The sequence below is a fragment of the Astatotilapia calliptera genome, chromosome 12, assembly GCF_964374335.1.
Source record: "Astatotilapia calliptera chromosome 12, fAstCal68.1, whole genome shotgun sequence".
Taxonomy (NCBI): domain Eukaryota; kingdom Metazoa; phylum Chordata; class Actinopteri; order Cichliformes; family Cichlidae; genus Astatotilapia; species Astatotilapia calliptera.
The window spans coordinates 29,709,172-29,724,742 of record NC_137433.1 but is presented as its reverse complement, the minus strand read 5'-3'; the positions used below and the strand labels follow the sequence as shown (position 1 = coordinate 29,724,742).

Genomic DNA, 15,571 nt, shown 5'->3' with positions numbered 1-15,571 from the left:
CCAGGGAAGCTGTGGCTACAACTGTAGCTTGCCTCCACCAGTGTGTGAATGTGAGAGTGAATGAATAGTGGCATTGTAAAGCGCTTTGAGGCCCCCGAAAAGCGCTATATAAATGCAATCCATTATTTTATTATTACAGGGTAAAAAAAGTATTGAGCATGTAAAGAAAGGGCAAATTCAGCTGGGTAAGTCCCAACTGATGGCCTGTACAAAAGGAGGCTCATTAGCAAGGTGTCACAGAAGAAACATGTCATGATGGATAAAATCAGTGGCCTTTGCAAACTTATTGTTGCAAAACATACTGATGACACTGGTTACAGTAGAACGTCGGAACTACTGAAGGTTTCAGTGAGCACTGCTGGGGCCATAATCTGGAAGTGGAAATGAAACAACATAATTTCACATCAACCACGACCAGATGCTCCCCACAATAGTTCAGATATTTATATTTATGTTAAAAGTTCTGTATGAAAAAAATCAAAATAACAAGCAAATTATTTAGTTTTTACAAACACTAGTATTCATTGATACTTTACACAATTCCTTGTGCAGAAATTCAAAAATCCATATGTGAAGAGTTCAGCAGCCACGGCCACAAAGAAGCCATTGCGCACACCAGAGTGTGTGCTTTGGAAGCGCTGCAGAAGATTTCCTTGAAACTGAAATCAACTGACTATTGACTGTTTGGGGGGTAGAGCATAAACAAAATGGGGTCCTAATGTGATTGGTCGCTTTGATTGACAATTCAGGTTACTGCATTAAACTGAATTATACTTTGGCACCAATATAAGTGCCTTTTTAACTTGGAGCTATATAAATAAAATTAAATTGAATTCAGTTAATCCATTCTTGACTTTTAATAAAAACCTTAAAACTACAATGGAAGTTCAATTTAATCCCCTCTCTCATATAGAAACTACAGAAAATTGTTATTATTTGTGATAAATCTGACCACTTGCTTTGAAACAATATCACCAGTTCATCAGCTGGCATGTGTCAGTTTTGCTGACTCATTATTTTCCATGATCAAACCACATCCTTCGAACTCAGCGTATAAAGCTATGCATCAAAGTAAATTTCATGGCATTCGGCATCTAATCAAAGAGGGGTAAGACAAAATGTTCTGCCTGAAGAATTTCAGTCTTTTAATCTCATGTTTGATTTTCTTCATCATCCAGTCAAGTGAGTAATATTTTCTATTGCACATTCATTCAGTACACAGAATGCAAGGGCATTACTTTCAGTATTACAAAGCCGCTGGCATTTCTTGTGTTTTACTCATCTGTTCCTTCTTTCATTTTTAAGTTCTTGACTTGATTATCTTGTGATTTAGATATTTAAGTGAATATTTTCTTTTAATTTTAGGTCATGGTTCTGAGATTATTGGAGGGAAGGAAGTCAGGCCACACTCCCTGAGTTTCATGGCTTACTTGAAAAGTAAAAAGTCTTTCTGTGGGGGGATATTAATCCATCCACAATGGGTCCTGACTGCTGCCCACTGCACTAAGTACAGACTTACTCTTCTGACATCAAATCAAAATATCTTAATATTTTTAACAGACTGTGAAAAATAACACATTGTGTGTTTTTTTAATACATTTTTATAATATATACATAATATAAAATAATATATACATATAACATATGTCTACATATAAAATACTGTCAGTAATCCTTTCACTGATACTGTGAGTACAAATATGCTAAAACTTCACATCTTCAGTGTAAATAATTTACATAATTACTTATCATGTTAATAGTAGGCACAATCAAATCAGCATCTCCTTAAAAATGTATTTGAATAAACTCATGGCGGAAGCGACCACATTTCAGTGTTGCTTTTATTACTCTCGGTTGCTGTCACTTTTCACACCCTGCTTCAGTTTTTCACCTCGCAGTTGCTCACTTCCCCTACAACAACTAAGAAAGGACCTAGTTCACCCTTTTAACCCTTTACAGCCGATCGGAGCGGGCACGCTCTGTTTTGCGTAACTATTTTTAAATCCCGGTAGCTCTGCAACCAAGTAAGCTAGCGCAATAATTTTTTTTGCATATGAAACCGGAGGAGTTGTACTTATATCTTATGCCATCAGCTTGTCCTAGGTCACAGTTTCCTTCCACATATAGCTTTGCAAAAACTGCATAAAAATCACTTGCAGCAACAAAAACATGATATTCCAGAAACACGCTTCGCCGATCCATCAGCTGTTTGTAACACTTCGAACTATCACATGACCGCATGACCTGCCCGAAACCGGAAGTGACGTCATTTTGCGGAAATGTAGTTTTTTACGATCGGGGCCTTATGAGCTTGTGTTTTACTTGTTATGTGTTTTAAAAAGTTATGTTTGACTTTATGACTTTCTGTGTCGTTTCTGGGATGCTTAAGACTCATATTGCACTGCTGGAAATAGTATATTTTGATGCATATGCTGTTATTTTGCAAATTTGCACTATAATATTTATTTTCGTTTTTCCTGCAGTGTATAAAAATTGGTGTATTTCAAAAATAAAACTATGAAGACACTCAAAATAAATTTCCTGTGGTGGGAAACTAGTTTGTGTAACTTTTTTGTATTTACAGTTTTGAGGGATAAGTCTCTTAAATTTCTCTAACTAGAAATATATGTTAAAAAAACAAAAACGATTTTCAATTTTTTTGTAGTTTATTGCACTTTTTTGCAATTTATGTAATTACTATGCACCTAATGCAGACATATTATTAAAGTTTGGGCTATAATGGTTGTATTGATGTATAGCAACTTGAAATGCTCCCAAAAATGGCTCCACAGCATGTAAAAATATAATATAAGCTCTGGCGAACTTGGTTCTATGGTAGGTCTTAAAGGGTTAAAGCAGGCGCAGCGTGATCGCTGATGACGCTCAGGTGCGTCCACCTCGCCCCACTACAGCATTGCTTTTAAAAATCCCTCAGATTTTTCTGCCGTTTTTAAGGACAAGCCTCAGCTCTCAGGAAAAAAGCCTGTAAGACACGAGTATGTTTGACTGCTTTGCACATTAATGAAAATAGAGGTTGATAACGTTCCAAAAAATGACAATAGACAAAATCTGTTCATATTCTAACCCTCATCACCCTACACCCATGAAAGTAATTTTTCAGTAAAACCCATAACGCAACCACCTCTAATAATATGCATATAACAAAATATAGAGTTAATTTATCTTATCGTAGTCCTCCCCTATGAAGCTTTTATATATGTTAACTTTACTCTGTATTTTTTTCTTTTACAGTATTAGTGAGGTGATCCTGGGAGCACACTCCATCAAGAAAGAGGAAAAAGATTCGAAACAATTCCGAGAGGTTAAGAAACAATTTCCTCATCCTGACTTTTGTAATATATTAAAGGGCAATGACCTCATGTTGCTCAAGGTAAGGTCAATATTCACTGTACAATTCACAATACTAAATGAAGCAAAGACGCAACCCTGTAATTTAAACGCTTTTTCAAGAAAACCCACTTAGAGGAATTTGTTTAAAATGGGGCAGTAAATTAAAGTGCACAATTTTTTTAGAGCTTTTAATCACATGAGATTTGATTTAGTATTACATGTTTTTTATGTTACATAAAACATTTCTATTTGTGAAAAGACAATTGAAATATGTAACAATATGAATAATATGAAATGTTAGGCAGCTCAGGACCTAACATTTACTTTTCTTCTTTTCTTTACTTACTCTTCTTACATAGTTGAAACATGTTTTTAAAGTCAAAACATTGTAAGCTAGTACTGACCAATGAGTAATAACTGACTGTTAAAAATTAGCAATCTGTTTATTAACTGACTCTCATTTGGTGTTGGCTCGCTGCAGTCCAGTATCACGACACTACACTCACTGTTGAAATTACCAGCTAATTATATTTAAAGTATTGATTAATTTTATCTTTAGGGATTTTCTATCTTAGCTCTCAGCCATGTTGCTATAGCATCATGCTTTATCCCCTGTTCCTCTGGCACTTTCCTGCTTAGTGTGCCACACTACTAGTTTTAGTAATAATGACACTTGTAGGAAGCTTAACCTAGTTTGGGGGTGAGCTGCTCCAAGTGCTCCAATTACCTCATGGACAACTTTTGAATCAACCTCCACATCTTCTGTAGTTCCTCTCTCGGCCCTTGGTATTTCCCAAGCTTCCCATGTTCCTTCTTCCTGATGTTGCTATCACTTGATATAGCTACATCTATTACTACAGCCTTCTTTCTTTACTTAGTCCCACAGGGTCTTAGCTTGGTCATTCTTAACCACCCTAGAGGGTGTATTCCATTTTGACCTTGGGACATCCAGGCCATACTCAGCACAAATATTCCTGTATATTAAGCCAGCGGCTTAGTTAGGGCGTTTCATGTATGCACCCTGCTGTTATGTTCTGTCTTATTTACTTACTTTATAACTATATAAAGGGGCGATCGTGGCTCAAGAGTTGGGCGTTCGCCTTGTAATCGGAAGGTTGCCGGTTCGAGCCCCGGCTTGGACAGTCTCGGTCGTTGTGTCCTTGGGCAAGACACTTCACCCGTTGCCTACTGGTGGTGGTCAGAGGGCTCGTTGGCGCCAGTGTCCGGCAGCCTCGCCTCTGTCAGTGCGCCCCAGGGTGGCTGTGGCTACAATGTAGCTTGCCATCACCAGTGTGTGAATGAATGGGTGGATGACTGGATATGTAAAGCGCTTTGGGGTCCTTAGGGACTAGTAAAGGGCTATATAAATACAGGCCATTTATATAAACATAATACATAGATAATCATTATCAATATGCAACTCTTCTTTTTTTCAGCTTAACAATCCAGTGATGGAAACCAAAACAGTGACATTTCTCAAGCTGGGCAAAACTCTCAAAGACCCTGCAGCTGGCAGCAACTGTCTGGTGGCTGGATGGGGAAAAACTGAAAAGAAGAATAGGTCGGATGTCTTGTTGTCTGTCAATGTGACTGTGATTGACAGAAAGAAGTGCAACTCTCGTGGTTATTACAACCGCAACCCTGTTATTACTAGTGACATGATATGTGCTGGTTCAAATGGAAACGCTAAGGCTAGTACATGTAATGTAAGTATATATTAGTAAGTTGCTTTGTAATATGAAATTGTAAATTGCAATAAAGCGCAAGACCTTTTTGGCTTTTTTAAATCTCCAGAATAGTTAAAACACCCCCCAAAAATGTCAAACATTTGTTCTTGCTGCAGGGGGATTCAGGAGGGCCACTGCTGTGCAATAAAGAGCTGGTTGGAGTCACTTCTTTTGGACCTGTAGTGTGTGGCGAGATAAATGAGCCTGCAGTCTTCTCATTTCTCTCCAAAAAACAACTCAAGTGGATCAAAAAAACAACTAAGTCATCTGAATTTTAAGGAATCCACAGGAATCAGTCCACATAATTTAATGAACACGAGCATCTTTGTAATCTTTCTTGTTAAATCTGTTACTGCTGTTCCTATAGACCACTGACTTGAGCATTATTAATATTATCATTTCATTCTTTTACATTTTTATTTTTGATCTCTGCACATATATGACAGATCCTTATTATTGTTAGTCCTTATCATTGCACAAACTTTTCCTTTTCTTTGTTTTTCAATCCCCAAGTAACCCCAAGAATATGAGTACTCCTGTTTGCTGCATTTGAAGGCTACCTCTGCAATAAAAGCATACAAAGGTTTTTTTTTTGTTTTGTTTTTTTAATGTACATACAAAACTCATGAAAGTAAAACAACAAAGTGAAATTATTCAGCCTGCCAGTGAGAAAGATTCACCAGCTCCTGCTTTATATACTGAAACTGAAACTGAGGCTTGTGAACTGATTTTGTTTTGATGTAGATAAATTACTGAGCATGCTTTCTTATTTGTTCATTTTTCATCCTGATTACTTGTGCTCAGAAACCACTGACCAATCTTTTTCCACACGTTACTTTTTTATTTTACTTTTAGATAATTCAGTCCTGGGCCACTCCTCCTGTTACAGAGCTGTGGTTATATGGTTATATAAAACTGCTTGATAAGCTAAAACTAAACTAAAAAATTGAGTAACCTTGTAAAGTAGCTGGGATAGGCTCCAGCCACCCCGCAACCCTGACACGGATAAGTGGAAGAGAATGGATGGATGGATGGACCTTGTAATGTTGAAGGGAAAAGGCAACCATATCTATGAAATTCCATGCCTTTTATTTGAGCTCTATTGTATTGAGGGGCGATCGTGGCTCAAGAGTACATACATAAAAGCACATGAGAGCAGGGCTCTAGACTAACTTTTTGTCACGGTTGCACTGGTGTGCCTAAAAGTTAGGCGCCCAAATTTTTCAAGCGCATCACTTGACACCGCAGTTGTCTGACCACTGGTGGTGGTCAGAGGGCCCAGTGGCGCCAGTGTCCGGCAGCCTCGCCTCTGTCAGTGCGCCCCAGGGCAGCTGTGGCTACAATGTAGCTTGCCGTCACCAGTGTGTGAATGTGTGCGTGAAAGCGTTTTGGGGTCCTTAGGGACTAGTAAAGCGCTATACAAATACAGACCATTTACCATATTGTAATTCATCCACAGGGATAATTTGCTGGACAGTGTGTGTGATAACGTCATGTAGAAGAAGAAGGATTTGGTACATCATGCTCCACAAAACAATAGTAACCAGCTACAGTGTATCCGAAAAGCATTCACAGTGCTTCACTTGTTCCACATTTTGGCTACGTTCACACTGCAGGTCTTAATGCTCAATTCCGATTTTTTGATCAAATCCGATCTTTTTGTCTGATTGTTCACACTACAAATAAAATGTGACAGCAAACGCACTCTAGTGTGAACGTTCACGGCCCTCAAAGCGGCCCGCATGCGCAAAAGAAGACGTCACACACAACACGCTCTGTTTACGAAAGTAAAAATGGCGGCTACAGAGCTAGTAGGTGTTGTTGCAGCAGTCTATCAATTTCTGCACAGTCGTAACCGACAGAATTTTGACAAATTAATTAGAGAAAGAAGGACACTGAGAAAAAAGAGAGCCCGTGCTTTAACAATGGCCGCCATGCTTTCTTGTTTGTCTTCTCCAGTGCTGATAATTGGCGTCTGTCTTGTGTCAGTGACGTAAAAGACCGATTTAATGCGATATGACCATTCAAACAGCAGTCGCGTTCTAAAACATCAGATATTTATCGGATTCAGTACCACGTACCGAAGTGACCTAGGTCGGATTTGAAAATATCGGATTTGTGCTGTTCACACTGTCATACCAAAAAAGTCAGATTTGATGCTCTTTCGCCTGCAGTGTGAACGTAGCTTTTGTCATGTTAGAGCCTTATTCCAAAATGGATCAAATTCATTTTTTCCCAGAATTCTACACACAGTATTTCATCATGAAAAAGGGGACAAACTTTGCTTGAAATTCTTGCAAATGTATTAACCCCCTGACTACCAGGAAAAAAAATGTTGTCCAATCAAAAAATTTTTTAAATCCCCCAATGTTTGTAAGGTAATTAGAAGACTGAAATAATTTTTTGGGGAAAAAAAGTTTACATTTTTTAGATATCACATGTCCACTGTAGAGGACATTGGAAGGCCAAACATATAAAAATGAACTTTGATGGCAAATATTTGCTTCAACTCTTCACCAAGGAGAAGTTTGAACTCAAGGAACTGTAGTGCTTTCTTCCCCCAAAACTGCAAGTCACTGCTATACTGAAGCCACGAGTTGGTGATTGCCAGATCAAAAAGTAGAAAACTGCACATACTGTCAATTTCTGAGTGCGAGAGACCATCCTGTAGAAACTCAACATTCGGCAACAAGGTCCACGTCACCTATATTGGTAGTGTACTCAGCAATTGCCAGTGGACTTGGCACATGGACAAACCTTTTGTTTTTCTTAGACCATCTTGTGCATCTGTCCTGAGGTTGATTGCCATCGACAGAGGATGCCATGACAACTGGCTTGTTGTCCAACCACTTAATGACAGCAAGTTCAGGTCTGAGTACCATCTCTGATGCTCCTCCTTCTTTCTTCTTCAAGGGCTTATTCCATATGATCTTCTTCATGAGACAACTCAAGATCTGGGTTTCCCTCATCAAACTGCAATAAATTTCTTTCTGCTTCTAAAAAGGACTCCTTTTCTGGTCATTTAAAAAAACAGAACAAAATGGAGGAAATGACTACAAATGTCCACTACGGAGGACATTTTTTAGACACTTCAATACTATACTAAAATGAAGTTAGAATTAAGCATGCTATGTTTTAATGTGTTATTAAGAGACTTATTTAAAATATGTTAACAACATTTATAGCTAAAAATTGCTCAATAAGAAGTTTTATGCACTTACTTTTCTTCTTCCCATAAAATGTGCTTGCAGCGATGGCCGCCATGTTCCTTAATGAAAAAACTAAAGTTCCCAAAGCTCCACCCCTTCACATTTGGTATCATTGGAAAGCCCTAAATGTCCTCTGTAGATACCAAAAGGAGGCAGTTCTGTAGTATGCAGTGCATGCCAGATATTCAGGTTTAGAAAGGTGCTCTACAGAGGACAAATTTGCATTGCTGGTAGTCAGGAAAACAAAAATATATCATGCATTTAAGTATTCAGAGCCGTTGCTCGATACTTTGTTGAAGCACCTTTGGCAGGAAATATATCCTGAAGTAATTTTGAGTAAGATGCTGCAAGCTTGGCATACTTGTTATTGGGCAGTTTCTCACATTTTTGTATGCAGAACCTGTCAGACTCCATCAGGCTGGATGGGGAGTGTTGGTCCACAGCCATTTTCTGTTTTCTTCAGAGATATTAAATCAGGCTCAAGTCTGGGCTCTGGCTGGGCCACTAAAGACATTCACAGAGTGGTCCCTAAGCCAATCCTCTGTTATCCTGGCTGTGTGCTTTGGTTCGTTGTCCTGTTGGAATATGAACTCTCCCCAAAGTCCAAAGTACAGTGCTATGGAGCAGGTTATCATCAAGGATGTCTTTCTATATTGCTGATTTTATCTTTGCCTTGATCCTAACTAGTCTCCCACTTTTTTTCCTTTTACAGAAAAATATCCCCACTGCATGGTGCTGACACTGCCGTGCTTTGCTGTAGGAATGGTATTGGCCAGGTGATGAGCAGTACCTGTTTTCTTCCAACCCTGATGCTTGGCATTCAGCCCAGTTTCAGCCCAGTCTTTGTTTCATTAGACCAGATGTGGTCTTTTTTGATAGTTCGATGGTCTAAAGCACCCGAAGGACTCTAGTGAAGGTGAGTCCTTCGGTGAGCCTCCCGGGCTTGTTTGGGTAGCTGTGGTGGTATTCTCTGACCATGGAAGGGTCCAAAATGCAGACGGAGGCATCCAAAATCTCTCTTCTGGACCCCACAAAATCCACAAGATACTGATATTGATATTGAAGGCTCTTTACTACAATTGCTTGTATGTGTATATGCACTCTTTATAATTGTCAGGGATCTGGGTTTGATGGATCCAGGGTTCTTGAGCAGTGTGGACTCATTATCATTATTATTATTATTATTGTGTGTTTTAGCTGCACTGAGCTGCCGGCTGTGTCCCAAGTTGTAGGAATAGGCAGGTGTGTGTTGGGATGTTTGTTTGTCTGCGGTTGGCACTGTTTCCTGTAGGCTGGGTGACAGGCACCTGCAGGCCTGGTGGGTGTGGCCCTGGTAGGGGGCTGACCACACCTGAAGACCATGCCATGCACCTGCTGATGATGAGGCTTGTAGGGGGAGCTATTTAAGAGTATGATGGAGCTCCCTCTGGCGTGGGATTATTGCGTGAGACTCCAAGTCAGTCTTCAAGTCAGTGTTGAAGACTAGTTATGTGGTGTCTTGATGGCTGTTTCTATTGTGTCTCAGGAGGAGCGTGGAACGCCAGATAGCAGCAGGCATGGGGAATGCAGAGACACGGGAGTGGAGAGCACAGAACACGGATGTTTTGGGAGAAGACACGACACGGGAGTCAGGGGAGTGCATGGGGATTTATTCTGTGGATTATTTACTGCACTATAAATAAACGCACTGTTCAGCATAAGGAGGCCGGCACTTGGGTCCTCATTCCCCACTTCCCCGACTGTGACAATAATTATTTATTTATTTTCTCCTCCTGTTCTCCCTCTTTTTTAAATACCAGCTTTACCACAGAAGAGAGTTGAATACATCCATTATTTTCTATCCTATTCTGTCCTTGTCTTGTTTTTTTTAAATAATATTAAAATACAAATATTATCAATGATATGATTATTTTTTCTGTGATAATGAATTTTTTAAAAGACTTAACCTAAACTTCACAAAAAGACAACCTCAAATGTTTTACTGAGTTTTTGTTTTACACAGTTCCAGAGCATTGTTTGCAATTATTCACTATGTTTGAGTCCATTCATGGTTTTATGATTTCAACATGTCTGTGAACAGTGTGTCATTTTTCATTGTTTATTCTGCAAATCATTTTTTCTTCTGGTTAATAACATGACATTTTAGAAAGCAAATGTGAAAGTGTCAGTGACTTACTGACATATCTGCACCCAGTGACAACGTTCTCGGAATCACGTAAAGAAACCCACCATCGCACAGTAAATAAACAAAATGGTCATTATTCGTGGTAAATTCAACCAGAGTTCTTGAAATGATGTAAGCTTGAACCTTTTGCAGCCAGACCACATCCTTTCAGCTCAACATAAGTTGTGCATTACAGCTATGATCAAGGTTTCAGTGCATTCAGCATCTGATAAGGAGAGGTAAGCAGAAATGTTCTGCCCGAGAGATTTCAGTCTTTTCATCACATGTGTGATTCTCTTCATCATCCAGTCTGGTGAGCAGTGTTTTCTCTTGAATTTGCTTTTTGCTCCATTATGTAAACATGCACAATGCAAACTCACATTACTGAGGTCTTTCAGTCTTACAAAGCAGTTTGTTGAGATGCAGTGTGCTTCTTTCTTTTGCTCATCTGTTCTTGACTTCAACATCCAGTGACTGGACATTTTTATTTTGTTTTAGGTCATGGTTCTGAGATCATTGGAGGGAAAGAAGTCAAGCCACACTCGCTGCCTTTTATGGCTCTGCTGGAGGGTGATGGAAAAATGTGTGGAGGAATATTAATTGATCCAACATGGGTCCTGACTGCTGCTCACTGTCCGAAGTAGGAAATTAAATCGTACTTTTATTACAATTTTCAAGCTTTAAAATGTTAAAATGCAATTTAATACAATTGTTTTGTGTATATGCCAGTCAACAGTATATTTATTATTCTGATGCTTATGGACTTTATTTACAAAAGATACAATTTTTGCCGCATCTGGCTTTCATTATGGAAACACACACACACATTCAGTATATCTACCTTTTAAATAAACAGTTGATCTCTTACTGAACTATCAGACCTTTTTAAAAAGACACACATGCACATACACATACACATGCAGACACACACTGAGTTACAGAATTATGACAGATTTTCTGATGACATCATATTTACTCTGTTTGGCTTATGTGACCAGTGTGTCTACAGTATTATAGATGAAAGATATAGAAACTGTAGAGCTAATGTGCATACGTTGATGTTTATTTTTATCAACAGCATAGTATTAAACAATCTCATTTTACACATTTTACAAAGATAGATCTTTCACAGAGATGCTGTAAGGAATTTTATTTATAAAGCACTAACAACCAAACAATGATCTATAAATTTTTATTAACCTGTTCTATAAACAAACTATCATCACCACAAAGTGTTGTTGATGTTTTTTTTCTCTTCCAGTATAAGTACGGTGATCCTGGGAGTGCATTCCATCGAGAAAAAGAAAAAGAAAGAGACACGTTTAAGGCAGGTCCGAAAGGTTCAGAAATGTGTTCGTCATCCCAGCTATTCTGAAGAAAAAAAAGTCAATGACCTCATGTTGCTGAAGGTAAGGTGATAATTGAATGTCCAACAGTGAGCAGAGCAAAGATTCAGCAATGTGAATTAAAAAGGAATCTAAAATAACATATCTGAAGCTTCAGATAAGAAATGGTCTAAATCAAACAAAATCAAAGTCTCTTTTCTTCTATTTTCAGTTGCTGTTTATTCAAAATGCTGTTAATCAAACACTTTGTGTGCCTGTTATACTCTTCCAAGGCTCTCGCATGTCCCTATGTTGTTTTAACAATATCAACACTTTTAGTAGCTGTAATTAAGGTTCATTGCAAACACTGTAATTTATTCTAATCTGTTCTGTGACTGATTCTGAGTATCAGACAAATTTTATAAAAAGCCCATATTCATTCAAACATCCTTCCTTTCTGCTGTGACTAAAAAATAGCAGTTTTGTTGATCTTCAACCTTCAAAGCCCTCATGCTATTGTAGACACTTTGATGCTACTCAGAAAAGTAAACAGGGTATTGAATTCTTAATCTGGCCATTGCATAGACTGCATGCTTTTCAAGTGGTTACCTGAAAGCATCCAGTCATACTCAAGCCCCTTAAGGTCAAAAAATGGAAACACTTAACATTTTTCACTGACTCTGGCTGGTTAAATTCATGTCACTAAATTCACAATTAACCCCCTCTTTACTTTTAAGGTTAGTCTTAAAGATTTCCTTTTTGATAAAGCTTAAAAGATCACGTTGACTCCTTGAAGCAAATTGTAGAGAAAGGAGGCTTCGGTTTTTGAATTACTGCATATAGTTCTTTTATTAAGAAAAATCTTTGTAAAGATACGTATACACAATTTATATCCTATGTTATGTTTCTTTTTAATCTTATTTCAGCTTAATGAACCAGTGCAGGAAACCAAAACGGTGAATTGTCTCCAGCTACATAAACATGTCAAAGACCCTGCAGCTGACAGCAACTGTCTGGTGGCTGGATGGGGACTAACTAAAAAAAACAAACCATCAGATGTCCTTATGTCTGTTAATGTGACTGTGATCGATAGAAAGAAGTGCAACTCTCGTGACTATTACAACCGCAACCCTGTTATCACCAGTGACATGATATGTGCTGGTTCAAAGGGTAAAAAAAAGACTGATACCTGTAAGGTAAGGATCATGCATATTTTTTGTGCTTGAAGACCCGCTGCCACCTTGAAAGTTGTAAATAATTCAAAAGCGATTGCTCTTTCTGCAGGGGGATTCAGGAGGGCCACTGTTGTGCAATGGAGTGCTAGTTGGAGTCACTTCTTTTGGACCTAAAGAGTGTGGTAACATAAAAAAACCTGGAGTCTATTCTTTTCTCTCAGAAAAACAAGTCAAGTGGATCAAGAACACAATGGGTGCCCCTGAAATGTGATACCGACATCAATGCAGATATGACCTAACAGCCAAATATGAATCTTTGATGCTGTTAAACATGCCACTGCTGGGTCCACTTGATCTATTATTTTTCATTTAATGGCTTCTGTTTCATCTTTTATAGAGTAGGTTCCTTGCTTGCTATAATCTTTACAGACTATTAAAAGCATCAGCACATCTATTACATGAACAGGCGTTTGTTTAAACATCATATAACTGGAAGTGGGTTCATCACCCTTTCCCTTGCAGGAACTTGGGTGAGATATCTATAACCAGTCTTTTTAGTATTGTGTAGGAAAAGATTGACTGTCCAGTATTTTAGCAATTGTCATTGCACACTATACATAAACATGGGTACATAGCTTTCACACCTGAAAAGATAAGCAAATGTAAAAGTGCCTTAAATCTGCATTGTTTCTACTTTACTTTCTGTATTGCTTTTTGACTACACTTTCTTCTTTTTCTACTTTCTAATAAAGCAAAATTTTAAAAGGAATCACTGTTTATTTCATTGTTTTTACTATAGCTCTTTCAAATTTCCAATTTCTCAAACACATTATATGTCATATAAAAAACGTATCTGATTTTAGAATGCTACATTCTTCAAAGTAATGGACATAGAGCCCACCTTACATTTTAAGATACATAGTTAATAAAAGTTATAAATACAGTACTTGAACTTAATATGTCTCTCTCCAGACATGTGTACGGTGTACATTCTGACACCTGACATTTTTTTGTCTGATACCTGACAATTTTTTTTTTGACAACTGACACCTGACAATTTTTTGTCTGATACCTGACGATGTCCTAAAATGTACACCGTACTTGTGACATATGTCCATATGATTGGCAAACTTGTCCCGTACTTTTGCAAGCATTTCTGGAGTCACTGTAACCAGATACCAGTGAATGGCTGTGGAATTAAATCACTTACACAGTAAAGATGATATCTTGTAATTTATTTTCTTCTTTCTTCTTTCCCCCCCTGAGGTAGGTTAGGTTGTAATAATCTTTCCTGCAAAAGAGAGCTGTAGTAATGTCAACACAAGAGACATTCACTTCTAGAAGAACAAGCATAATGAGCCTCTGACTAAGAGCAAACCACAAAAAATAATGCTAAGACCCTGCACAGGAAGAGTGCAAAATGTCACGACATACCACAAGTGTCATCCATGACAAGGGGCAGTCTCAATTTGTTAGTTAGACGTTTTACCTTAAATGATGCTGTTCTTTCATTGCTGTCTGCTGATGACAACCCATTAGCGGCACTGCGAGTTGAGAATAGTTAAAGAATAAGAATAACTTTATTGATCCTAAAGGGAAAGTAACCAATCTACTTAGCCCTCTAAATACATCTCAGCATTACTGTAACATGAACAGTCCAAAAATATTATAAATAATATCTTTACTTGTAAGACCATGAGCTTCATGTGACACTGACGCTCAGTTTCTTACTATACCATTAGTTAGAGTTCTTTGCAGTGTCGAAAAAAGAAAGAAAAGCCGCTGCAACTCTGAAAGTCTCCATGTGGTCAACAACAGAGATGGGCAGTAACGCGTTACTTGTAATGCGTTACTGTAATCTGATTACTTTTTTCAAGTAACGAGTAAAGTAAGGGATTACTATTGCAAAAACGGTAATTAGATTACTGTTACTTTCCCGTAGTAACGCTGCGTTACTGCGTTACTAAAACCGTGATTTTTTGCAAGAATGTCTCACGACAGTGACGTAAGCGAGTGCGCCGTTAGTGACAACAGCTGTGTGCAGATCAACAATGGATCACATATCGATTGTGGGAGAGAGTATGAGCGTGCAGCGTTTAAAGCGTGGAAGTACTGACCTTACTCTGAGTTTGATTCCATAAAAAGTGACAAAAACATTAGCGTCCATCGTGCGTGGGAAGAAAACTTCTTTTTACAGCGAAAAAACCCCCTAAACTTCCAAGGAAGCACCGAGTGCACAACGACATAATGGGAAACTCACAGAGAAACTCGCGGATTCTTCAACTCACCGCGGCACACCTGCACCAGGGTAAACCTCCGCCTACCCCAGTCATGCTTTACAGGTGAAAATAGAGCAACAGGACCGCTAGTCTTTGACTTTATTTATTTTCTGCTGTGTTTTACTTGCATCTATTTGAAAGAGTGAGTGTAAACACAAAAAATATTTTATTTTATGTGCTGGAATGTGCAGAAAATAAGTTTAAATGTTAAACTAATTTCTTCCAGTCAGAGAATGTTGCATATAATTGAATTTTTGCTTGATGCATAAAGTTAAAAGATTAAAACTGATAAAACAAGTTAAAAAAAAGAGACTTTTCCATTTGATTACATTTTGTATGAT

General features: G+C 38.2%; 2 protein-coding genes across 2 annotated transcripts; both read left to right on the top strand.

Moving 5' to 3' along the window:
• Positions 1-1,071: 1,071 nt before the first annotated feature.
• LOC113034145 (granzyme A-like) lies at positions 1,072-5,664 on the top strand. Its single transcript, XM_026188498.2, has 5 exons — positions 1,072-1,182; positions 1,366-1,507; positions 3,253-3,391; positions 4,788-5,057; positions 5,195-5,664. Exons 1-5 carry the CDS (start codon positions 1,119-1,121, stop codon positions 5,354-5,356), a joined length of 777 nt encoding a protein of 258 aa, XP_026044283.1. The 5' UTR covers positions 1,072-1,118; the 3' UTR covers positions 5,357-5,664.
• Positions 5,665-10,628: 4,964 nt separating this feature from the next.
• LOC113034147 (granzyme A-like) lies at positions 10,629-13,720 on the top strand. The gene is made up of 5 exons (XM_026188501.2): positions 10,629-10,764; positions 10,950-11,091; positions 11,713-11,860; positions 12,703-12,972; positions 13,061-13,720. Exons 1-5 carry the CDS (start codon positions 10,701-10,703, stop codon positions 13,220-13,222), a joined length of 786 nt encoding a protein of 261 aa, XP_026044286.1. The 5' UTR covers positions 10,629-10,700; the 3' UTR covers positions 13,223-13,720.
• Positions 13,721-15,571: the final 1,851 nt, after the last annotated feature.